This window comes from Dunckerocampus dactyliophorus, chromosome 13, assembly GCF_027744805.1.
Source record: "Dunckerocampus dactyliophorus isolate RoL2022-P2 chromosome 13, RoL_Ddac_1.1, whole genome shotgun sequence".
Classification (NCBI taxonomy): Eukaryota; Metazoa; Chordata; class Actinopteri; order Syngnathiformes; family Syngnathidae; genus Dunckerocampus; species Dunckerocampus dactyliophorus.
This window is the reverse complement of record NC_072831.1, coordinates 708485-735164: the sequence shown is the minus strand read 5'-3', so window position 1 is coordinate 735164 and position 26680 is coordinate 708485. Positions and strand designations below refer to the sequence as shown.

General features: G+C 44.1%; 1 protein-coding gene across 4 annotated transcripts; it reads left to right on the top strand.

Annotated features, from left to right (window-relative positions):
* Positions 1-211: 211 nt before the first annotated feature.
* rragd (ras-related GTP binding D) lies at positions 212-22504 on the top strand. Of its 4 annotated transcripts, none has more exons than XR_008573416.1 (7): positions 212-303; positions 4385-4680; positions 5859-6058; positions 7862-7976; positions 12062-12204; positions 12449-15210; positions 17254-17377. XR_008573416.1 is itself a non-coding variant. In XM_054796460.1 (7 exons), exons 1-7 carry the CDS (start codon positions 228-230, stop codon positions 17714-17716), a joined length of 1113 nt encoding a protein of 370 aa, XP_054652435.1. In that variant the 5' UTR covers positions 212-227; the 3' UTR covers positions 17717-19594. The 4 variants fall into 4 exon arrangements, 3 of the variants coding, with proteins under 3 accessions (XP_054652435.1, XP_054652437.1, XP_054652436.1); XM_054796460.1 differs by lacking the exon at positions 12449-15210 and adding an exon at positions 17583-19594 and having other exon boundaries at positions 17254-17402; XM_054796462.1 differs by lacking the exons at positions 12449-15210; positions 17254-17377 and adding an exon at positions 21988-22504.
* Positions 22505-26680: the final 4176 nt, after the last annotated feature.

Here is a 26680-nt window from a genome sequence, read left to right as displayed (position 1 = left end):
TGAACAATAGCATCAACAAACAGCAAACACATTCCTATTCATATGAGATGTTTGGATTGATTGAGTGTGAAGGGGTCAGCACGGGTCTTAAATCATCTCAACGGCAACCTGCAGTACCACCTCTCGCCAGTAAAAGACGCTGTTGCCGTATCAGGTGACAAACGAGTTCAAGTTAGACGGCAACGGACAAGGAGCCAAACAAGGAGACAATCAAGGAGACTTGTACCATGAACGTGGAGGACACGGATGAGTCACTTTTGGGATATTTCGACGACGAAGACGACCTGAACGCCGAGGACGGAGGTAGCGCCCTTTCTAGTCGGCTTCACTTTCTCCTCTCACTTGGTTACCAGGACTTCACGAGTACTTCAAAGTACCATACCCACTAAAAAGTACTTCTGTTATGATGACTTGACTCCTTCAGAGTACCCGTACACACTAAAAAGTACTACTGGTATGTTCAGTGCGAGTGTGAGCTGGGTGGACTGTTCTCACAGCCAATCTAGTATATATACACACATACAGGTACTGTACATGTAGTGGAGAAAATGAAGTTCTATCCGACCTATTTTAAGCATAGGCAGGATGAGATTCGGGCGGCATGATAACCTTAGGTAAAAATACCACGCTTTCAAAGTTCTTTATTCTAATAAAGTTTGTGTTGTTTTCTAAAAACGTCATTCATGTTGAAAAGAAAAAACGTCACTTTAAACATGATAACAGAACACGATGGACACATGTACACTCATCCCCCATTTATGGCAGGTCATTGCTTCCAGACCTGACCATGCTAAGTGAATTTCCACCAAGTAGGATTCCTTATTTATAAATGGGATGTTTTGGTAGTCAGAGTAGTTATAATCTAGGCAGATATTTTGTATTTGTATTTGTATGTACTTTATTTATCCCACAGCGGGGAAATTTACTTGTTACAGCAGCAAGCAAGCAAGACAAGTAAAGAGAACAGTGTAAAGAAAGCATAGTGTCTACAACATGGTTCAGGTGGTGCAGGTGTTGTAGAGCCTGACAGCGGTCGGTATGAAGGACCTGCGGAACCTCTCCTTCTTACACCGTGGGTGTAACAGTCTGCTGCTGAAGGAGCTGCTCAGGGAAACAACAGTGTCATGTAGCGGCTGAGAGGTGTTGTCCATGATGGATGTCAGCTTAGCCAACATCCTTCTCTCCCCCACTTCCTCCACGGAGTCCAGAGGACCTGCTAAAAAGACTTTGAGCCCTCTAGACATGAAATAACACCCCTATAGTCACTGTTACACTCCGATGACCCAATATAGTAGACATCAGAAGAGAAAATGAGACACAGAAAACCTGTTTACCGCCTTCTAAATACACTTTTTAACATGATTAGAGCCCTCTAGACATGAAATAACACCCCTATAGTCACTGTTACACTCCTATTACCCAATATAGCAGACATCAGAAGAGAAAATGAGACACAGAAAACCTGTTTACCGCCTTCTAAATACACTTTTTAACATGATTAGAGCCCTCTAGACATGAAATAACACCCCAATAGTCACTGTTACACTCCTATTACCCAATATAGCAGACATCAGAAGAGAAAATGAGACACAGAAAACCTGTTTACCGCCTTCTAAATACACTTTTTAACATGATTAGAGCCCTCTAGACATGAAATAACACCCCTATAGTCACTGTTACACTCCTATTACACAATATAGCAGACATCAGAAGAGAAAATGAGACACAGAAAACCTGTGTACCACCTTCTAAATACACTTTTTAACATGATTAGAGCCCTCTAGACATGAAATAACACCCCTATAGTCACCTTTACACTCCTATTACCCAATATAGTAGACATAAGAGAAAATAAGACATAGAAAACCTGTTTACCACCTTCTAAATACACTTTTTAACATGATTAGAGCCCTCTAGACATTAAATAACACCCCTAAAGTCACCTTTACACTCCTATTACCCAATATAGTAGACATAATAAGATAAAATAAGACATAGAAAACCTGTTTACCACCTTCTAAATACATTTTTTAACACGATTAGAGCCCTCTAGACGTGAAATAACACCTCTATAGTCACCTTTAAACTCCTATTACCCAATATAGTAGACATAATAAGAGAAAATAAGACACAGAAAACCTGTTCACCACTTTCTAAATACACTTTTTAACATGATTAGAGCCCTCTAGACCTATACCGTGCTTTTTCCGTTCTTTAGTAATCAGCAGTAGAACATCAGGAAAATATTAGTTCCAGACTAGAAAAGGGAGAAAACCATCTTTTTGTGAAAAGATAAATTTCAAACATAACTTTGACACAAATATTTGTTTGCTGTTGTGACAGCTGAAATAGCTAAACAACAATACCAACGTGAACAACACAAAACAGGCTTGTTTTACATCCCAATAAGAATTTATTTACAAAGATGACCACATCAGCTTTTTACAGTGTTGGAAGTGAACTGTGTGTGTGCACGCTTGCGAGCGTGTGTGTATGCGTGTGTGTGCTTTAAAATTTCTCTACAACGTGTAACCTTTCTGCACGCTCTCTCACTTCCTCCTTCCCGTCATGTGTGATTCTTCCATTCACACGATCCCTGCCGAGCTCTCACGCAAAAACCATAAAAGATATCTAAATACTAGGGATGTCCTGAGGCCTGATATTGGCATAAAATATAGTATCGGTCAATGTTGTTATATACAGGGTTCCCTCGCTACATCGCGGTTCATCATCCAGGGCTTCTGCATCTTTTTTTAACAGCACGTGAAAGCGCATGGTGTCCTGCATCCTTGTGGTGTATTAGCGCGACCTATCGGTGCTCTGTCACATGTTGTCTGTTATTGTAGTTACTACTGCTACCAGTAGAGGGTGTTGCATACGTAAGAGTTGAAGACATGTCCACTTCATCTCAGCATGAGTAGAGCCACAACTGTTGTGTGATCATACATGCTGAATGAAGGCAGAAGTTACGCAGCTGTAGGGCGCCTGGAATACTCTAAATGAATCTTCGGTGCATGGAGGACGAGGAATGTTTTAACAAGGACAACAAAAACGCTCCAGCCTAAAGCCGCCGGGACAAGCCACGATCAGAGGGGCGAGTCGCTTAATTTCTTGTTTCCAATCAAACCAAATGTGAACTTTGAGCGTGTTTAAACAAGAGAGAAATGTGATGAAATATTAATGCCTGTCTGAGAAGAGTGCATATGTGCATATAAATGTACAGTGAGGGGGCTACAGCCTTAAAACATACAGTATACAATCATTGTACAAAAATATAGTTGGCTACTTCACAGATTTCACTTATCGTGGGCTATTTTGGGAACCTATCCCCCCGATAAACGAGGGAACACTATAGTGTATATAGGCCTATGGGCTCCCACAAATGCGTCTCAAGCTTGTAAACATCTGTGTGGCTGGTGGCTAGCTTGCTCGCTAGCTCGCTCCTTCCATCAATCCTTTTTCTATGCCACTTATCCTCACTAAGGTAGCGGGTGCTTGCTCGCTCCTGACTACCGCTACGGCTACGGTGTCTCCTTCGGATAGTAAACTTGCGATTTGCAATGACTGCAAAGCGTTGGTGATGTGACGCGGAACCAAGACTTCCTCCTTCCTACTTCCACTTCCCAGGGCGAAGATACGGTGTGTCGCACTGGATAACCAGCCCTTTTCTGTCATGAAAGATGCCGGATTCACCAAATGTGGAGTTCCCCGAGCCACGCTTTGCCATACCTAATTGCGAGCGTTTCTCAGATGTTTTACGATTTTGTACAATATTGTATACAGCCACGTGGAGAAGCTAATTGCTGATGCCGTATCCATTAGTATCTGGTCTTCAAGCGTTAGCCAGGTTAGCATGTTGAGATTGACTGCTCAATGGTTTGCCTTAATCTTAATTCCACGACAGGAGATATCTAATGTTACACATATCGGCATCGGCAATGATATCGGAATCGGAAATTGAGAGTTGAACACAATTGGCATCAAGAATCCAATATCGGACATCCCTAATAAATGCGTTGTTGGGATCGGGCGGTTGCGATGATTACAAACGTATAAATACGTCTTAAAAATAAGTTTGTGTTGAACAAGTTCCCGCAGGTCCCGCAGCCAAAGCAGATTGATATTATTATTATTATGATTATGATTATTATTATTTTTATTATTATTATTGTTACTCTTGACTCTTCTCTGGTGTTAGCGTAGCTGAATGACACACAGCGCTAACTGCGCTACAGAAAGGTCAGTTCTGTAACTGCTGGAAAACTGGAACTGAAAACATTTGTATGCACGGACAAGCTAATAATTACTGAATCATAATCACACCCTTATTTCTTAGTTATCTGTACTTCCTCACATGATTGCCATTTTTTTAAATGTTGTTTAGTCATGGGCTTCAGTGGCTCCCCGCCTGGAGAGGTCAAACCTCGCATCCTGCTGATGGGTCTGCGAAGGAGTGGCAAGTCCTCCATTCAGAAGGTGGTTTTCCATAAAATGTCTCCAAATGAAACGCTGTTCCTGGAGAGCACCAACAAGATCTGCAGGGAGGACGTCTCCAGCAGTTCCTTCGTCAGCTTCCAGATCTGGGACTTCCCTGGTCAGATTGATTTCTTTGACCCCACCTTTGACTATGAAATGATCTTCAGAGGCACTGGAGCGCTGATCTTTGTTATCGACTCGCAGGTCAGCTGACAGTTGAGAAGTTTTTCCGTCATGCTGCACACATGTACACAAGAGATGGACGTTGACACAAACAGGTCGGGTGAAAAGACAGAGACCGCAACATAACAACTCAACACTTTTTTGCCCTGAAAATTGACCGAGCATCAGGGCCCATATTCACCAAGCACCGCTTTGACGCTGTGCCAATGTGTGTTATTTACATGGTACGCATGTGAAGACTAGTTTGTGTTTGGTTACGCCCCTGGCACACAAGTCACACGACCGCACGTCACGCTTTCATACGCACTGCCCAGTTCACACGTGCCAAATTGTGTACCGCTGACCAAATTCATTCAAGTGTCAAGGTAGTTTCAAGTCTTTTTTGTGTCTGTATGCTGGGATGCTACAGTATGTTCATTCCCCTTTAAGGCGAGGCGCAGCATGTGTAGTCACGTGACTGCACCCATCCAGTCCCAACATGAAGGGAAACTGACGATCAGGGAAAGGCTGATGGCTCAAAGGAAGAAGCGTCTGTACCGTGCCAGCATTTCACTCGCATATGCGCCTACAAATAGATTGTGCCAGGAGAAAAAACAAAAAGGATCACACGTGCAATTGCATTTTTCAACCCTTTCATTCTCAGTTTTGCTCCTGAAGTAAGTCCATACAAAGTCAATCAAAGTAGAGCAACGTTTTGGCGCGGGATGACATCTCAGCCGTACAAGCTGCACTCGTTGACGCGACTAACGAGCTATGTTATCAGTTGGATACCGCTTTCCCACTCATGCGCTAAAAATACTTTTTTTCTCTTTCTTTGCATTTGTAAGATGATCACGGACACGACTGAAACCAAGGTGGCTGTGCCTTGTTTATTTCTTAGAGGCACAATAATTGAATCTTTTCGGAGCAGGTAAAAGGACAGCACGGTACTGTATGTGGGAGAAAGGTGGTGCCGCAGACCTCCCCCTCTGTTCTCAGATCTTAAGGTAGATGGCCTCCCTCGCTCCTCTTCCAAGCCATCTGTCTTTTCTGTCCAGAATGTGCACATTTTTAACAGATGGCTTGAACCGAAATGGTATACTTGAATACTACAGCTTTACACATCCCGTAACAATTTTCCAATGTGGTTAAAACCCAAATGAGACTAGAAAATGGTGCGGTACGAATCCATTGGTCTTTCTTTTCCTCCCTCTTTGCAGGATGATTATGTGGAGGCGCTGTGCAGGCTGCATCTCACAGTGACACGGGCATACAAAGTCAATCCAGACATTAACTTTGAGGTCTTCATTCATAAAGTGGACGGCCTGACGGACGAGCATAAGATTGAGAAGCAGAGGGATATTCACAAACGCTCCAACAACGACATCGCAGATTCAGGACTGGAGCAAATACATCTGAGGTGAACATTAACGCATGCACCTTTGAGTGACTACATTTAGAAGAAGTACAAATCTTTGCCTAAATGTGTTTTTCCAAAAAAGTAACAAGCAGTCTAAGTGAATTTAATGTTTCAACTAAAATCCAGAAAGTCATTGAGACTGAATTGTAAAGGGTTCCTAAAAACTACACCCAAAGATGAATACAACGTGTTGAATAAATCATTTGTAGTGACATCAAAATCACTAATGCAGAACCACCTAAGTCCTTCTCAGGGCTTTGAATCGATCCCAACTGGACTGATCAGGTCGTCTTTGAAGACGTCTGACCTCTCATCCGAGCAGGCTTCATCAGTTCAAGCTCGGTGACTAGATAGGACAGTTCTAGTGTGATGAGAAGCAAGGTTTGAAGGAGGACTGAGGGAAGCCATCTATGTTAAGATCTGTGACCGGAGGGGGAGGTCTGCGGCACTTCCTAAAAGAGTCAAACCACGATCGTTGGCTGCCACAGGCCCCACTCCATTGTATCCTAACCATTGTCACTTAACACCACTAAAGAGCCAAGCCATTCCTGTCTGGACCTGCCTCCTCAGTATAACTAAGTACTAAGAACCGTAGGATTGGAATGCTGCGTTTGACACCCTATTAAAACATTACGATCCTCAAATGAGATGGAAGGATGGAATGCCAGATGGACAGGTAGATTGGTGCGGCGTCTGCAAAGCACTGTCATCTGGGAGCAGAAGCGCTCCTCCTCCTCATTGAGAGGAGCCAGATGAGGTGGCTCAGGCATCTGGTCAGGATGCCTCCTGGTCACGTCCGACCGGTAGGAGGCCTCGGGGAAGACCCAGGGCATGTTGGAGAGACTATGTCTTCCAACTGGCCTGGGAATGCCTTGGGATCCACAGGTAGGAGCTGGACGAAGTAGCTGGGGAGACAGAAGTCGGGCCTCCCCGCTTGGGCTGCTGCCCCCGCGATTCGACCTCAGATAAGCGGAAGAAGATGGATGGATGGATTCTTAAATGCGATAAAATGAGCTTTAATCTAAAAAAAAAAAAAAAACATTTCGAGGAAGCCCTACCCAGGTAACCCTGTTATGCCATCTCCGGGTCGGTGATGGAACAGTCCTCGGGGTCTTGGCCATGAGTGATGGACAGGGGGATTGGTGCGCCGTCTGCAGTGACTCCGCATCAGTCGGTTGTGGTGAAGAGAGAGCTGAGCAAAGCTCTTGATTTACTGGTCCATCTACGTTCCTACCCTCACCTATGGCCATGCGCTTTGGGTAGTGACCCAAAGGACAAGATGGGTTGGTACAAGAGGCCGAAATTTGTTTTCTCCGTAGGGTGGCTGGGCTCTCCTTTAGAGATAAGGTGAGAAGCGCCGTCATCCGCTGCTTCTCCGCATCGTACCGGGAAGTGTTCAGGGCACATCCGACCGGTAGGAGGCCTCAGAGAAGACCCAGGACGCCTTGGAGAAACTATGTCTCTCAACTCGGAATCAACCGGGAGGACCTGGACAAAGTAACTGGGGAGTGGGAAGTCTGGACTTCCCTGCTGAGGCTGTTGCCCCCGCGACTCCACCTCGGATAAGCGGTAGAAGATGGAAGGATGGCATACCCAGGGAGAGTCAAATGAGAACCACTCCAAAATGTTCCCCATATGGCACTTAGGGACCTCTTGTTTTCAAGTCACGTTGTAAGTCATGTTTGTAACGTAGAATGTAGCTCTACTCCACTGAGTTTGGGTCCAAACTTTGTTGTCTTGACATACACTTGATGTTGTTCTCCTGTGTTATCCTGACTCAGCTCTGTTTCCGTCACCTTGCAGTTTCTATTTAACCAGTATATACGACCACTCCATATTTGAAGCATTCAGCAAAGTCGTCCAGAAGCTCATTCCTCAGTTGCCTACTCTGGAAAACCTTCTAAACATCTTCATATCTGTGAGTATGCTTTCTAGGCTGGCACCGCATGCACAAAAATCAATGTGGCCATGATACAATAAAGATGCTCAAACTTATCCAGCGTTGGCCAACATATGTTCATCTATTTGAACTAAACATGTTAGCGTTTGTGTTATATGTGACAAATATGCTGAGGGGCCACTGGGAAAACAAGTTGTGGCCCCCAGCTGCACTTTCAACACCCCCTGCCTTAAATGTTTCATCTAACAATGGTAACTCAGCAAAAATATCCACACTTTTGTTTTTGCTTTTTCATGAGCTGAAAAAGGCTGTGCGGATATTAGGCGTGCCTTAGGCTGGCCATAATAAAAGGCCACTCCAGAATGTGCACTTTTATTGCCGCACAATGCCACAAACGGCGTCCTCATCGGGGTCTCCACCTGACCGCAGTGTGCTAGCATAACTGATGTGAGTGGACAAATACTCGCTTTTGACGGCGTCCGGCGCGTTGAGCAGATGTTCTCTTCACAGATGAATCCCGGTCTTCACCCTACAAGGCAGATGGCAGAAAGCGTGTATGGCGCCGTGTGGGTGAGCGCTTCGCTGATGTCAGGTCTGTGGTGGGGGCAGGGTATGGTGTGTAGGGTGTCATATGGATAGAGCGGTCCATGGTGGGGGTGGGCTTATGGTATGGGCAGGGTATGTGCTTTTTATTGGTGCCTTTTATTGATGGCGTTTTGAATGCACAGCGATAAGATCATGAGCCCCTGATGTCCATGATGTCGTTCATCCATGAGCATCGCGTCATTTTGCAGAATGATCATGCACAGGTCTAGCTTCAGGTCACCCAGAACGCAGTTCCCATGTGGATAGCCCCGTAGTTGGACTTTTATTTCATCTCCATATTCAGATTCCTTGACCACGGAAACATAGCATGAGCAACGTGATTCAGAATGATATCAACAGCAGTTCAGTAGTTATGGACAAAAATGGCATTTTTCCGCAATGGAGGATTTCTTTTGGATGTAGCTCCATAGCTTTTGAAGATACAACAAATTGTGATTCCACGGTGTCTTGGCTGTACATAACGGTGTTGTTTTCCTCTGAGGACAATTCCAAAGGTGCCCTATTTTTTCATATTGTGGATCATAGCATCTAGAATGATTTCATGAATTGGATCACTCTTTGATATTTTGTGCGACATGTTGGAAAATTGTCCTGTACTCTGACTGTTTTTTTGTGTTGAGTTATGTCCACAAATGCCGAAAATGGTCCTTTCTCACGATGTTAAAGGATGCTTTAAAAACATTCCTGAATCCAGGCGGTTATCTGGATCGCCCCCAAAATGTAATCAGTTCTTCCATATCCCATTTTACCAACAATTCCTGAAAATGTCATCCAAATCCATTCAGAACCTTTCAAGTTATTTTGAACACAAACAGACAGTGCAAACATAACCTCCTTGGCGGAGGTAAGTAAACAACGTAAATACAAGACACAGTCAGTCACAATATTTCTAAATCAGTGTCACTTTAGTGATTAAAAATGGAGAACTAAGGCGGAACTACTGTGAAGTTGACATAGTGTGTCAATGCAGACGTCAGCTCATTTGCAAACACACTTCCTCGATTGACTGTTAGCAACGTTGCGTGTGGAATTCGCTGTTTACCTTTTCATGAGGTGGAAGGTTTCGTGGGAGTTTGGACGCACCAAAAGGTGTTTGTTGCACAATGAGGTGTTATACCTGGGGAGCTGAAACATACGTTTCAGCGTTTTGCATGGTTTATTTCAGTGTCTTTGGCACAAACTTTTTCATGTCGCAAGATGGCAGACGGGCTGAAACTGGCATCAGGTGGTGTTTTACACACGACAGGCACAGGGAAAGTATTCCATCGTGTAGCACACGCGCAGCTTGCACGTAGCAAAGAGAGTGAATGACTGACGGGAGGGTTCACTCACTCCGTTCATTGTGCTATAGAACCAACATGCTTATTTATATTGTGATGAATTGATTGATTGATTATCCTGACAGGCCTACATGGATGTGTTATGTTAAGACAACCTACCTTGGAAAGAATATCGGCGTGACGAGCCTTCAGGTGCTGCTTGAGATTGCAGACACATTTGCACGATTGCACTCAGTTTTTTTTAATTTTTGGATGGATTCTATTTTCAGCACATCCTCAGATCAGTGGCACAACAGGTAGAAATGTCTGACAAAGCCCCCACTGGCATTTTCATCCAGTCTCGTCTCGTCATCAAAAACCCACACACGACTCGTTGCTTTCTAGTCATCAAAGGGTCATGTTTAGCTCGTCACCGTCTTGTTTTCCCTCATGAAAAAAGAGGTTTGTCAACAAAATGGTTTCGTACCACATGTCACCCATCGAGCATGTTTGAGATCCACGTCCTGCCAATAAACAGCCAGCAACTTTGCATCGCCGCTGGAGTGCTTTTGGAGATGGCTTATAGGAGAGAAATGAACATTGAGTTGATGGTCAACATCTCTGGTGGACGTTGCTGCAGTCAGCACCCCCCTCTGCTCTTGCCACAGCAGTGTGGCAGCCTCAGGCACACTTGTGCAAAAGTCAGCCTCTTGGTAGGCCGCCCCCGTGAGGTGGATGAATATTGAACTATGAGGAACATATTTCCACTGTTTGTGGAGAAGTATGCCTTCTGTGGACAAAGTTTGACATCTTTCAGTTCAGCTCGTGAAAGATGGGAGCAAAAAGAAAAGTGTTGCGTTTTTGCTGAGTGTATGTTAAAGGCCCCCCGACATGATTGATCAGCTTTACTTAAATATGTTATATATCGTTTGTAATAATGCTCTACATTGTTCCATTTTTGAAATCCAACGGTAAATTTATACCTGATGGCGCCGCCATGACGAGCTCTTGCTATTCAGTCTCATTTCCGGAAGTGACGTCCTGTGACAGGTACCGGTAGGCCAAGCGGCACACGGCTGCAGCGGTGGTCGAGGCAAAAACTCACATATGGGAGGCCTCGGTGAGGCCACTGAGCACGACTCGAAGAGCTTCTGGCAAACCGTCCGGCACCTCAGAAAGGGGAAGCAGTGGCCGGTCCACACAATTTACAGTGGGGACGGGGGCCTGCTGACCTCGACTGAAGATATAGTCGGACGGTGGAAGGAATACTTTGAGGCCCTTCTTGATCCCACTGACATACCTTCCATAGAGGAAGCAGAGGCTGAGGACATGAACGCGGACAGTTCCATCACCGTGGCTGAGGTATCTGGGGTAGTCAAAACGCTCCCCAGTGGCAAAGCTCCGGGGGTGGACGAGTTTCGCCCTGAATTACTCAAGGGACTGTCTTGGCTGACACGTCTCTTCAACATTGCGTGGAAGTCGGGAACAGTACCTCTGGATTGGCAGACTGGGGTGGTGGTCCCCCTTTTCAAGAAGGGTGACCGGAGGAGCCTCCCTGGGAAGGTTACAGGGTGCAGGAGAGAAGGGTACCACCGTTAATTGAACCTCGGCTACAGGAGGTGCAATGTGGTTTTCGTCCTGGTCGCGGACCACTGGACCAGCTCTACACCCTTGCAAGGGTACTTGGCAGTTTGCCACCGGTTTACATGTGCTTTGTGGACTTCGACCGAAGAATTATTGAAGGATAAGCAACTCCAGAGTAACTTAAACTTACCATTCTGTGTTTTGAAGGCCGCCAGTCTTCATCTCCATGTCTTAAAGGCTTAAGTCCATGTTCTAAAAGTTCTCTGTTTCATCTCCAAATGTTTCTCCCTTCTTTTCTCCTCTAAAACCATTGACACATGCCTCAAATCTTATCTTGGCTATAATCACTGTAAACATCCTCCGTATGCTTCAGTGATAGTACTCCCATGACGTCTCTTCAGGAAATGAGACTTAACAGCGAGGGCTAGCTCGTCGTGGCTGCCGCCATCAACTATAAATGTCATTTTTGCTCGTTTACCATTTGCTTTCAGAAATGGAACAATGTAGAACAGAATTGCAAACAATACATAACACATTTAAGCAAAGTTGATGAATGATGTCAGGGAGCCTTTAAAGCTGCACTGCAGTGTTTGGGTTTGGTTGGCTGCTGAGGGAAGCAACATGAAGTTCTTCCTGTATGTTTTCTGTGTTCAGAACTCCGGTATTGAGAAGGCCTTCCTTTTAGATGTGGTCAGTAAGATTTACATCGCCACAGACAGCAGTCCAGCCGACATGCAGACTTATGAACTTTGTTGTGACATGATTGACGTCGTCGTTGACATCTCTTGCATCTACGGGTAAGTGAAGTGACTCACTCACTGGACACTACATTAGGTACATCCGTACATCACCTAATGTTAGATGCAGCTCATGTGTACGTACGCAACACGTGTCAGTGTGTAGATGATGAGATGATGGGACATGACAAATGGCAACTCAAGACAAGACAGCAAATGTTTTCACAGTAAAACAAAGCAAAATGTGGTTGTTGCTTATTGTTGGCTTTACAGCACTTATCCTCCACTCCTGTCTCCATCTCAGTCATGTCTCCACATTTGGTGACCTTCCACATGATGAACATGTCCACCTGCAACGACCGCTTATGCATATACAAGGAAAATATTATAAATGGAGTAAATATTCCAAATGTGCATCCCTTTGAAGGAATCTTTGACGTGAGGACAATGTTTTCAGTCAATAATGCTGCAGTATATTAGTGCATTTGGTCATTGACTTTTTGTTTTACGCTGCAACGTGTCTTGTCAATCTGTGTTTACCATCTTTAAACCATGACATTTATGACTTATTAGGTTATGATATTCACGCTAACATGTATTTAAATGGTGTTATGTGCTTACACATGAGTGGGATAGCATGTGAAATACACACTAAATCCACACGCTGCAGGATTCAGAAGTCTACCAGGGCACACGCCTTGTCACACGGGCACCTCTTGATGCCAGCGAGGCAGCTAACGTCAGTGCTATCTGTGCCGCCACGGTTAAGATTCCCGACTTTTGGCAACACGTGTTTTCAGCAGATGGAAGCCCAGTTCCAACTGCGAGGAATAACACAGGACATGACAAAGTATTTCCATACACTGAAACGATCTGACGGACAGTTTTAGTGGTTTTGAAAGCGTGACTCTTTCATGCTGTAGATGTACTTTCAAACCGCTAACCGGCCCATGCTAGACACAAGTATTAGTTTTCACAAAACTTGCTGCTTCAGTGTACAGTATTTAGATGTTTTTGTCAGATGACATTATGTTGTTCCCCAAGCCACTTGGTTGTGACTTTTGCCTTTGGAGGCATTGTTTGTCACTAAACCGTTCTTGGTTGGGATGTTGTCTAGGTAGCATTCTTTATCCGTGGTTGTGTTCTTAGGCAAAATAGGGAGTCATCCCACTCCCTCGGCTGAGAAGCAACCCCACATATGAATGCTTTTCTGTTGGCATGACACAGGACTGATGGTCCGGATGCCCCTAACAACCAGAAATGCTTTTGGCCCCGTCTTCTGAGTCTTAGAGCAGATGCACTCATGCCTGCAACCATTAAGCAATGATGACTGCACGTGTTTCCTTGCAGGGAAGCATGGTTAACAGAGGAAAAACAAAGATTTCAAGCACCGCCCTCCCATTTTAAAGCTTCCAGTCTCTTATTGCCGCTCGGTCAGGATGACAGAGTCGTCTCCAGCCTTTGTCCTTGTCAACGCTCTCACCTACTGTGTGCTAAGCAGACCCTCGCTAACATGATGGCAGCTCATTCTTTTGTGGCAGACCTGAAATGAAAGTTCATTTTTATGACGAAGATAGACTTTGTCTCTCTCTCTTCACAACATTCTGGAATATATGCATAAAAACTGTGGCAGCAAGACTTCATAAAATGAATATTTGTGTCATTGTCAAAACTTTAGGCCATGACGGTTCACTTGTGGCCTGCTCTACTAAGATCCTAAATTTTGTGAGCAAGCTAACAAATTGCACATACGTTTAGGGGGTGTGTTGCCAATGACTGCTTGTGCAATTTTGAAGAGGCGCAGACCGCCCTATTTAAGTTCACGTTAAGTTAAGTTATTTGAGTTCATGGAGGTGGAGGTGGAGGATGCCATCTCCAGCAGAGACATGGCATCATCATAACAATGCTACAGTGTAATGCTGTATTTTGTCATTTCATGTTGTGTTGTGGATTGTCCCAATAATCCATTAAACTATTCATCGAACAATTAAAAACAAAAGAAGTGGATAATTATGCCACCCTCCATAAATTGACGCATGTTTGTATGTGAGTGTGTTTCATCTGCTCATCTCTCTGTGCCACACAGGCCGGATGACAAGAGGGTTCACTCTGAGTGGATACAGAATGCTGGCATCAAGCCAGCACCAAATTAGCCTGGTGAGAAAGCATGAATGAAGGCATAGACGCAATGGTCTCTATATTTGGGTTTTAAACAGAATGAACAAAGTCAGTGCACGAACCCAGACGAACCGATATGTGGCATTTATTGGAAAGTAGTGACGAGGAAGCAGGGGAACACCACCAACTTGTATGCGCACCTGAAACACAACCATCCTTTTCAGGGGGGAAAAACCAGCAGAGCCTTTGTCCCAACAATGGACATATAAACAAAATGGTGCGCGCTCACAGACAACGTCGCTCCCTGCATTGCAAAAGAAATGCAACCATTCAACACGGTTCTACGGCACACATTTTATGCCATGTAATTCATGAAAAAATGCTCTCATAAGCGTTGTCGATAACGTTGATTATCGGCAATAATTTGTAGCAAAATCATCCACCAGCAAAATTTGCCTCGTTGTGTTAGCGCCGAGCGTTTTCATTGGCAAAACAAAACGCACCAAGCATCTGTCAATTTCAGATTCACCGACTTAGATTTTAGTTTGTGATTGATTGAAGCAAAACGATAAAGTTTCAGGCGGCCGTCCCTCAGCTTCTCATGGCTCCTTCCCAAGACGTCTGCTCGCTTTCAGCTTGGAATCATCCCTATACTGTCCCCACCCACCTTGGCTGAAGGAAAGTGTGGTCTTAGATGTCTCCACTTGACAACACATCCCGACCTGGCTCCATCGATGCTTTTCCACTCGTGATACCACCTAGCCACCCTGTGACGCTTTAAAGACGACCATTACACTTGTATCCTGTGATGCAATATAATAGTCACATGACATGCTGGAATGTAGTGGTAAAAGGTCCATCCAGCATATTCATGTATCACGTGTGTGTGTTTTCCATAGGAGATCGGGCATGGCTGCTCCAAATCCGCCCTTCGTTGCTGGATAGACCGTACGTCTCTCTTATTTTATTTTCTGACAGTCCAGATGTTCTCTGTCTCGGTCGTCTGCTTGCGTCCATGCTTCTTTCTTGCCACAATGAGCGGCGGTGTGCAACACTGTGCCGTGCTGAAAAAAGATGCCAAAACACCGACCACACACAGGTTTCAGCTTTGATATCACATTGCAGGGGCGTCTCTGCTTGCAAATATTTAGTGTTCTGATCATCTGCATGTGGATTCTGCTTACTCATGAAGACAAACACATTTGACAGACGCAATCCTTGTTTGTAGGTCAGCTTTGCGCACGCTACCAAGCATGCATGTGTTTTATCCACGCAAACCTTTGGTAGATCAGGCCCGTACGTGTAATATTCCAAACGTGGCTGCTTGGTTCACAGGAAGGACATGAGTGTGTGTCTCTTGGCAATGTCACTACACGGGCTTGCTCTTGAACTGAGCCAAACTCAGCCTGAAGCTGGTGGATATTCCCCAAACATCACACTTAGCTATGGAAGAGGTACATCGTGTGAATCACATTTTTAGTTCAATGTGAATGTCCAACGATTGTTGCAGTGGGGGAATGTCCCCATCTTGACAAATAGCCTGGACAGCACATCTCCATGTTTTTTCACTTGACGTAAGTATGAGAAGCTTGTCGTAAAGAAGCCTGGCATGCCCTGTGCTTGGAAAGCTCGGCTATCCCTCGGCCAACAAACGAAGCCCTTGAAACAACTCTTCTTCTTTCTCAATTCATTTTGTGTGTTTGTGTGTGTTTATTTCAAACGTGCATCCAAAGTTGCATTGAAATGCATCACAGTGCACGTGCAAGTCAACAATTCACACTTCAACATGGGAGCAGGAAGAAGCAGAGCTGATAGAATCCTACCCCCTCTCCGGGTGCAAGTCTTCCAGTTCTTATGTTGTAAAGTGTGCTTATTTGTGCCTACGTTGCTGAGGTTGTCCTGCCAGTCCCACACTGTAATCCTCCATAGGATTGTCCACATGGGAACATTCTTGGGATCTTTTTTTGGGCGGGTTGGAAAAAAAGGTGTGTCCACACTGTGCCGGATTAGTAAATATTTGCGTCCAGACGGGAACGGATCACTGGGTGAAAAGAATGTACTACACAAGGCGCAGCTGCGTGTGGCGCTGTAAGCAAACACTGACACTAAATGATAAAAGAAGAAAGAATGAACGCGCACAGGTCCATCGTCTTCCGCTTTCCAAGGCTCATCTAGACTCACCACAAAGTGGAATTCCTTCTGCGAGTCATTTTGGAGAATAAGACAAGATATCAGGAGAATGTGGACTGAGGTGAGTCATGCCAGTCCAAATATTCAGATATTATGTTGGCTTGTCATCAGAGCTCACTGCTGGCCACGATTTGAAATACAGCAGCTGCAGCACAAACAAAGAAGAAGAAGTGCCCACATCGGGTGTGTGTGTGTCGGTGGGGGGTGGGGGGGGCAACCAGTTAAACCATTTCTTTGAACAGGTTTGACCAGCCCATCCCACACACAGCTGCCTCCACACTATTTGTCCACTTTTTCTTGGTTTTTGTTCATTTGATTTCTGCAATGACCAAAGATGCCCACTGTGCCACAGTTTGGATACCCATGCATATTTTCCCAGAAAGGCGAGTGTGTGCGGGCTCTGCCTTCTTGGTGACGTTGGTCAGGGGCTGGGTTGCATTACGGAGGGTTTTTTACAGCTTTCAGGCGTGCATTGCACAGCGGTACAGAGGTGGGGCTCACTAGTAATGTTGATGAAATGTAGAATTACGACAGCTTCTGCTTGGACATCAAACAAGTAGCCAGCAGGTGTTTAAGTCCCATGGACAAAACAGCCACAAGTCACTTGCTCCTGCTGTGAACACCAAGGTAGGTTGGATTGCAAGGTGTGCACTTAATGTGCATTTCTGCCACCTCCATATTACTGTGTTATCATTCATTGTGGCCATGCCATAGTCCACAATCTGATTGGCTTCCAGCAATCAGGCTGGCAACAAATGGATGCAGAAGCTCATCCAAGCGTGTGTTGTGTCTTTCCATCAGCCTGAGCGACACAGAACCAGCTTTACCTTACGACAAGGAGTCTATGGCCATCATCCACCTGAACAACGTAACAGTCCTGTACCTGAAGGAAGTCACCAAGTTCCTTGCCATGGTCTGCTTCCTACGCAAAGAAAGCTTTGAGAGAAAAGGTACCGATACACAATGCAACAAAGACCATTTCCAAACAGTACTTTTTCAATCGACAACAAAGAAAATTCCAGGACAGGTTGATGGTTCAACACACAGTTCAGCTTGCCAACAAACAGTACATGTTGGAGTGTTTTCACAAACACACACACTGAAGTCCAACTCTTGTGTCTGCCTGTCAGGACTGATCGATTACAACCTGCACTGCTTCAAGAAAGCCATTCAGGATATTTTTGACGTCAGAGTGAAGCTTCAGCAAAACAGAAAATTCTTCCATCGGAGGACAAGCAGCAAAGGCAGCAGCAGTTTGCACTGAGCACCGCACTCAGTCCAAAGTAGCCACATGTTGCCTTTTCTGGCACCACAATGCTTGACTGTATACACTCTGCTACTATGCTACTACTACTACTACTAGTACTACTACTATTACTACTTACTAGTACTACTGCTACTACTTGGTAGTACTTGTATACTGTATATGATGACATGAGTCATCAACTTTGCTTCAATATTGTTTGTAATTATGTTCTACATTCTTCCATTTTTGAAAGCCAACCTTAAATTCGCTCATTCCGGAAGCGACGCCATCGGGGCGACACCTCTCAGCTGAAGCGGAGTAGACAAACGCTTGTGGAGGTTGATGGTGGACTTGGTTCAGTGTTGTGCTGCTGCTGGGTGTTCACAGCATCCCAGCGACACTGAAAGTGTCTTTTCTTTTCCAAAAGAGAAATAAATCAGGCCATCAAGACCCCTTTACGGTCATTAAGAAGGCGATTTAAAAGGAATAATTGAAGGATAAGTCATTTACACTTACCATTCTGTGTTTTGAAGGTGACCAGTCTTCATCTCCATGTCTTAAAGACTTATGTCCATGTTGTAAAAATTCTCTGTTTCATCTTTAAATGTTTCTTTCTCCTTGAAAACTATTAACACGTGGCTGAAATCTTGGCTGTCATCACTGCAAACATCCTCTGTCTCATCCGCCGCCGAGTGATGGTAGCCCGATGGCGTCACTTCCGGAATTGAGGCTGAACTATGAGAGCTAGCTCGTCATGGATGGCGCCATCGACTATAAATGTCATTTTTGCTAGTTTACCGTTTGCTTTCAAAAATTGAACAATATAAAAGGTAACTGCAAACAATGTATCACATATTTAAGCAAAGTTGATCAATCGTGTCAGGCAGCCTTGAAGATTTAAGATGAGATTTTTTCATTGCTTCCAATGGAAGGAAAAAGATAAAAGATGAATAATTTTATTTTGGATGGACTTCCCATCACTAATGTGATCATACAGTAGATGATGAGATCGGATGTTCACTTTGTGACCCTCTGTGATTGGCTGGCGGCCAGTCCAGGGTGTACCCCCCCGCCTCTCGCCCACAGTCCGCTGGGATAGGCTCCAGCGTACCTCTGTGATCCAAGTGATGGATGGACTTCCTCATCCTACGTTTCACCTTTGATGTCAAACGTGTTTGTGACAGTTGCTCCCATATTTTGTCAACGCCTTTTCCTTGCTCTCCATGTGTCTTTTTGCTTTGCTTCTTTCTGGTTCCTCAAAGTGTAAAAAGTACAAAAATGACTTCTCCTCGTGTGAATTGGCTTCTACTCGTCGCCCACCATTGTGTTTGCTCCGTAGTCCATGAAGGTTCATGAGCTTCTTTGTTACCAAACATTTGTTTAGACTGAATTTATCTCAATCAATTTATTGACTTTCAATTTTATGATTTTTTTTTACATCATACTATGCTAAAAAAATCATTGAATAAATTTTTTGTATGAAAAATGTGTTTAAAAAAATAAGTTTTTAAAATATGGTGTTTTAAAATTCATTTTCTAAAAGTTCAGTTGGTAGATGTTCAGTGTAAAAAAAAATTCAGTGCAAATAATGTTCATGTTTGGAAAAGTCACACATGTAGTTGCAGTTTTTTGTAAGACTCGTGTTGAGTCACTTTAAACCTGATTGGCTGGCTGCGGCACACGATCACGAGCTTGAGTCTTCATTTCCCGAAAGGGTACATGACAAATATTGGACATGACAGTCAAATTCATGAAGTTGTAAATTGGCAAGAAAAAATGTCATCAATTGACGACTTTATTCTAAAAAATTTACGACTTTGTTGTCAATTTACAACTTTATTCTTGTAAATTTACAACTTTTTTTCTTGTCAATTTATGTCTTTTTCCTCATTCATTTATGAGAATAAAGTCATAGATTTATGACTTTTTTTCTTGTCAATTTACAACTTTATTAGCATACATTTCCGACTTTATTCTCGGAAATTTATGATATTTTTTCTTGTAAATGTATGAATTACGAGAATAAAGTCATAAATGTATCCCTTTTTTGTCAATTTACAACTTTATTCTCGTAAGTCGTACATTGACAAGAAAGAAAATCGTAAATTTCTGAGAATAAAGTCGAAAATTTATGTGAATAAAGGCGCAAATTGACAAGAAAAAAGGTGTACATTTACGACTTTGTCATACATTTGAGAAAAAAGTTGTCAATTCACAATTTTTTTCTTGTCAATTTACAACTTTATTCTTGTAAATTTACAAGAATAAAGTCATTACTTTGACTTTTTCTTGTCAATTTAAGACTTTATTCAAATATATTTATGAATTTATTTTCATTTTCAGTTTTTTTGTCATAAATTTTGGATAATAAAGTCGTAAATGTATTACTTTTTTCTCATCAGTTTACGACTTACGAAGAGCAACGTGACCTGCTTGAATGACTATCCCCCTATAGCACTCACTCCTATTGTTATGAAGTGCTTTGAAAGAATAGTCATGACCCACATCAAAAAGAGCATCCCGGCGGCAACTGTGGACCCTCTACAGTTTGCATATCGCCAGAACCGGTCCACGGATGATGCAGTCAACACTGCCATCCACACAGCCCTTTCTCACCTACAGGGCCAGGACACATACGTCAGAATGCTATTTATAGACTATAGCTCTGCTTTTAATACAGTCAGCCCCCACAAACTCACAAATAAGCTCCTCACACTTGGCCTGTCACCCTCCCTCTGTAACTGGGTGTTTAACTTTCTCACAGGCAGACCCCAGTCAGTCAGAGTCCACAATCGCACATCCAGCTCAAGAATTGTGAGCACTGGGACCCCACAGGGGTGTGTGCTGAGTCCGCTCCTCTACACGCTCTTCACCTACGATTGCGTGGCCTCCCAGAACAACACCAGCATCATTAAATTTGCGGATGACACTACAGTCATCGGACTGATCACTGGTGGTGTTGAAACATCATACAGAAGAGAGGTGGCGGACCTCATAGCTTGGTGTCGTGATAACAATCTCCTTCTCAATACAGATAAGACTAAAGAGATGATCATCGACCCAAGAACAAGGGAAAAGGAGCCGCATAGACCCCTGTTTATTGATGAGACTGAGGTGGAGAGGGTGAAAACCTTCAAGTTCCTTGGCACACACATCAGCGAGGACCTCACCTGGTCTCACAACACCCAACAAATTCTGAAGAAGTCCCAAAGGAGACTGTACTTCCTGAAAAGACTGAGGAAATTTGGCATGTCCACCACAATCCTGAGTTGCTTCTACAGATGCACTATGGAAAGTGTCCTTACCGCCTCCATCACTGTTTGGTACGGTAACTGTACAACACGTGATAGGAAGGCACTCCAGCGGGTGATCAAGACCTCACAGAACATTGTTGGGGCAGCCCTCCCCTCACTGCAAGACATTTATAAAACTAGAGTCCTACGAAGAACACACAACCTCATCAAGGACAGCACACATCCACAACACTCATTATTCACACTCCTACCGTCAGGCAGACGCTACAGGAGTTTGAAGTCCAGGACCACAAGGCTGGCAAACAGCTTTTACCCACAGGCCATCAGGCTTCTCAACGAAGCACCCACACACGCCGCACGCAACACACACACACACTCATAGCACTTTATTTATTTATTTATTTATTTGTATTAATGTCTCTTCTGTTGTTGTTGCTTAATTTATTGGTATTTATGTTTCTTATGTTCTTATTCTTTCTTGTGTTTTCTTTCTTTTCTTGGGAGAATGAACAGAATAAGAATTTCATTGCATAGTAGAACTGCTGTTTTACTGTGCATATGACAATAAAACTCTTGAATCTTGAATCTTGACTTTATTCTTGAAATCTCAGAGTTTTGTTTGTCAATGTGGCTCCGTGGTATCATTGGGATGTTCTAGAATGTCACAAGATTTGGTGTCACAAGATCTTGCGAGATCAAAACATGTCAAGACTTCTCCTTCAGAAAAACATGACCGGTAGGCAGCGGACCTTGGATGATTAGAAATAAATGACTAAATCACACAGTAAATGAGAATGAAGTGGTTAATCAATAGGTTGCCATGTGCACGCGTCTGTTTACTTCCAAGCAGGCAGGAAGAGGAGTCACTTTCAGCAACTTGGCGCTTTTGTTCCATAGAACGACGGCATGAACGGAGTGAGCCCTTTTGTCACCCGTACATCTCTTTGTGTAACGTAGTAGAAATAACATTGGCAGACTGTGATATATTGTCATATATGTTTTTCTTCAAAGTAATGTGAAAATCCCGTCTCGTAGACGCAGTCAGGTGAGATGTCTGGTCTGGACACCCCTCGTCTTGACTAAGGATCACGTAAGGCTGAGAAGAAACACAGTATTGAGATTATGCCACGATTGAGCTGTCCGCCAGGGAAATACTTCCCCACACGAATGTTCCTTCTCCTCGCGATGACAACATTTCATTCCCATGACGTCCATTTCTGTGCTTCTGCGTTTAACAGTCAATTCCGTTTTTATTGGCCAACTCCGTGGAAATCTAAACTTGATGCATTGTTCTGCATCATAGCGGGGGCCACAAGATGGCGTGCTGCTCCCTATCCGCTCCTCTGACCCCCCTCTCGGGCCAAATCACTGGTATTCAACTGGAACTGGGAGTCCAAACCAGGAAGTAGACATTTCAAAACAACAATTGTGTCAAAATAATGGCGCTGTCATGGAACAATTAAAAACATAACATCAAATGTATGCACATTTAAAAATGTACTTTATGTTTCAGTCAGTGGTGGTGTTCTTACATTGTTATGTTTATTCAAACATTCACATCAGTCCTCCTCTCATCTGTTTTACTGTGTGTGTGTGTGTGTGTGTGTGTGTGTGTGTGTGTGTGTGTGTGTGTGTGTGTGTGTGTTGCATAACAAGTGCTGGTGGCTGTGGTAGCGAGTGTTACATAAGGCAATTTTATGTCCAGAGATCTAATCCGGTGCCTGAGCATGTACCAACTGGGATTTCCTGCCTGTCCTCATCCAGAGCTTTGCTGGCTTCAGCTTAGACCTGAATCACACAGAGACGCCTCAGAGACCAGGTCAGGACCATTGTGGATGAAAACCAGTCCCCCATCTAATGTCAGCACCCCCAACTAGCCAGTCTGTTCCAGTTCTTAAGGGCAGCTGCTTTCACAACACGAGATCCGCTGTCAGTGCTTCCACTTGTTTCTTCTTATCCAAGTCCCATTCCGGGAGGAACTCCTTGTCATGTTTTCACCTGGGTCTGGAGACAGGACCACATCAAGGTCCAGTCGCTGGTTCTCTAGTGGAGCGTGAGGCTAATATACAGTACGTAGGTTTGAGTCTTTCAGCCGCCCCATATGTCTGTACTGCATCTGCACTACAGAAACCAGACCACTTCCACATTACAGATGTACCTCCCGTTTACCAACAATTCTACCACCAATCCTCTGTCTCGCAAACTGCCATGTTTGTTTTCCTGAGTGATGGTACTGAGGTGAGAAACACGAGTGACTTGAAGAAATAACTTGTCTTTATCCCTTTCAGTCATGATTTCTGTGTATTTGGGCTTGTTTACTGCATGTCAAAGTAGAATTGTAAAAAGTGTTTCCATGTTCTTCAGTATAATGAATACAAATACGCAGTGTATCACATACTACTGACTGTATACTTGATGTGGTCTCTGTGAAAATGCATGACAGACAGGCGTGTAGTGTTTCACGTGGTCTTGCCATCCAAGAGCAAGGTATTTCTCTTCAACATTTGACACTGGATATAAAGTTCACAAGGTCACAGTTGAGCCACGGTTGACACGACTCGATGCAGTCTAAGCTGATTGTCAACAGATACTCGTATTTTCCATTCCCATCTCCGTAGTTTGCCATTTGGAGCTCATGCAAGCGCATGAGTGCTGAATTACACACAGCATGCACGCTCCAATCAAGAGCAGCCATTCACTACAGCAGACTGTTCTTATGCCATAAAACCATATCATGCACAAGCATGCTGTGCTGATGCTGCATAACACACCAGGGATGTTCAACATAAGCTTCATCAGCAGAAACCATGTATACAAAAAAACAATCATTTGTACAGAACGACCCAACACAAACATGCAAGGTTCATCACGGGAGCTTCCAGCCAAGGTTCCAAACCCAACATCACTACTTGGAAAAGGTGTGTAAAAGGTTATAAAGCCATTTCTAAAGCTTTGGGACTCCAACCAACCACAGTGAGAGCCATTAGCCACAAATGGCCAAAACATGGCACAGTGGTGAACCGTAACTGACACCCAAAATGACCCCGAGAGCACAGCCACGGCTCATCCAAGAGGTCACAAAAGACCCCACAACAACATCCAAAGAACTGCAGGCCTCACTTGCCTCAGTTAAGGTCAGTGTTCATGACTCCACCATAAGAAAGACACTGGGCAAAAACGGCCTGCATGGCAGAGTTCCAAGACCAAAACCACTGCTGAACAAAAACAACATGAAGGCTCATCTCAATTTTGCCAGAAAACATCTTGATGACCCCCAAGACCTTTGGGAAAATACTCAAAAGTTGAACTTTTTGGAAGGTGTGTGTCCCATTACATCTGGCATTTCAGAAAAAGAACATCACACCAACAGTAAAATATGTGGTGGTGGTAGTGTGATGGTCTTCAGGACCTGGAAGACTTGCTGTGATCAATGGAAGCATGAGAATGTCCGGCCATCTGTTGGTGACCTCAAGCTGAAAGCAACTTGGGTTCTGCAGCAGGACAATGATCCAAAACACACCAGCAAGTCCACCTCTGAATGGATGAAGACTTTGGAGTGGTCTAGTCCAAGTCCTGACCTGAATCCTATTGAGATGCTGTGGCATGACCTTCAAAAGGAAAAGCCTCCAATGTGGCTGAATGACAACAATTCTGCTAAATTCCTCCCCAGCGCTGGAAGAGACTCATTGCAGGTTGATTGCAGTTGTTGCTGCTAAGGGGGGGCCAACCACTTATTAGCTTTAGGGGGACATCACGTTTTCACACAGGGACATGTAGCTTTGGATTTTTTTGTCCCTTAATAATAAAAAGTTTCATTTAAAAAGTGCATCAAGTGTTGAGTTGTGTTGTCATTGACTAATATTTACATTTGTTTGATGATCTGAAACATCAAAGTGTGACAAACATGCAGAAAAACAAGAAATCAGGAAGGGGCAAACACTTTTCCACAGCCCTGTATGTATATACTGTATAACATTTAGAAATCAAGTCTGTGATTCTGTGATTCTGTCTGATAAAACGTGACTTGAATGTTAATTTGATACTTCATGGAGTAGAAGTTAGAGCAAATTTCATGCTGTGAAATCGTACATTTGGTTCCTGTTGTTTTAACGTTGAATAAAGACAAAAGCCGTGATGACCCACGGATCTTGGCAGGATTTCAGCACATTTGTAAAAAAGTACTTAATTTTCCCAACCCCATCCCCCCCAAAAATCACATTACAACCAAACTATAAAATATGTAGTAACTTGGTCTGTGAAAATCTGTCATAAAAGTCAACAGAGTAACCGTTTACATTTTTTGATCACCAAAAAGTCCAGGGAAGAAAATCAAGTGTCGCAATGTTCATGTCGGCTTCGCACTCACAGTGCAGCAGAGCGCTGCACTCCTTTCCACGCCAATCTACAAATTGCAAATGCCACGTGTGCACAGTAATTCCGGGGCAACATGAACATATTTCACACCATTTTGGTTATTTTGCTTACCTTCTGTGTTGTCCTGAAGCTCCGATCCCTGAGTTTGAAGTTTGTAACTCGGACTTTACTTGCAAAGCAGTCGTATGATGGTTGGGTGCACGGCTCGGATTCAAAATTGAAGCGGAAGAAGTCATCTACCTGACATGTAGAAGAATTGAAATACAGCCGATATCAGATTTGACGTACGGGGATTGCAACGTCCTTAGTATCAACGTCTACCAGGGGTGTCAAACTGGTGCCATGGAGGGCCGAGACACTGCAGGCTTTCTTTCCAGCCAGTCACTAAAGCAGGTGATTTTAATGATCAACACCTTCAGTTTGAGGGAAGGAGCTCATCAATTAAATCAGCTGCTGAAGAACCTGGTTGGAGAGAAAACCTGCAGGGTCTCGGCCCTGCGGGGCACCAGTTTGACACCCCTGGTAGACCAGTGGTGTTTGCTTCAAGACTGCAAGGGAAGCTGGGCTTCCCCTAAAAGCGGTCAACTGTATCCTGCTGTGTGCACACTTCATTGACTAAATATGTGCTAGAAGACCTTTTGTTCACAATCAGCTACTTATCACAGGTAAGTGACACCGCTTCCTTCTCATTCACCCCCGCAGCGCCACGCCGCCTTTGCACAGTCGGACGCTGAACGTCTGCTGACTTGGACGGGGAAGCGTGGAGTGGGTTGTGGTCTGTGGGTCGGTGGGCTGGCCTGGACCAGACGCTCGGCTTCTGCATGATGATTGGATGATCTGTCTTAGGTTTGATGACAGTGAAATGAGCGAATCGGTGATCTCGAAGACCTCCATTTTCACTCCGTAGTTGTGGACTGACCCAGAGACTTTGTCTTTGTGAGAAACGACTAGCAACTCTCTTCTCTCACTCTGCTGCTCCTTTCCCCAACGAGCAGCGGCAGCTGCGGAGCTTCTCGCCAGGGAAGCTGCGAGCTTGCGAGCTTGAAAATGAAATTTCAGTGTGTCTGCAGCAGTATGTTTCAACAAGGATACCAAGTCGCTACAGTACAGGATGAAAAGGCACGGTCACAGGAGTGAAATAATCCTAATTTCTTGTGTTGATCATTCAGGTTGATCATGAAAATTCCAACGAAGATCTGAGAAAAGTCTATAATGTGTCTGGTGAGGGCTTTCAAACATAATCATTGTAAACAAAGTTGGCTACTTGGCGGGTTTCACTTATTACAGGCTATTTTGGGACCCTATTCCCCGGGATAAACAAGGGATCACCCGTCTGCCCGCTTCGGGGATCAAA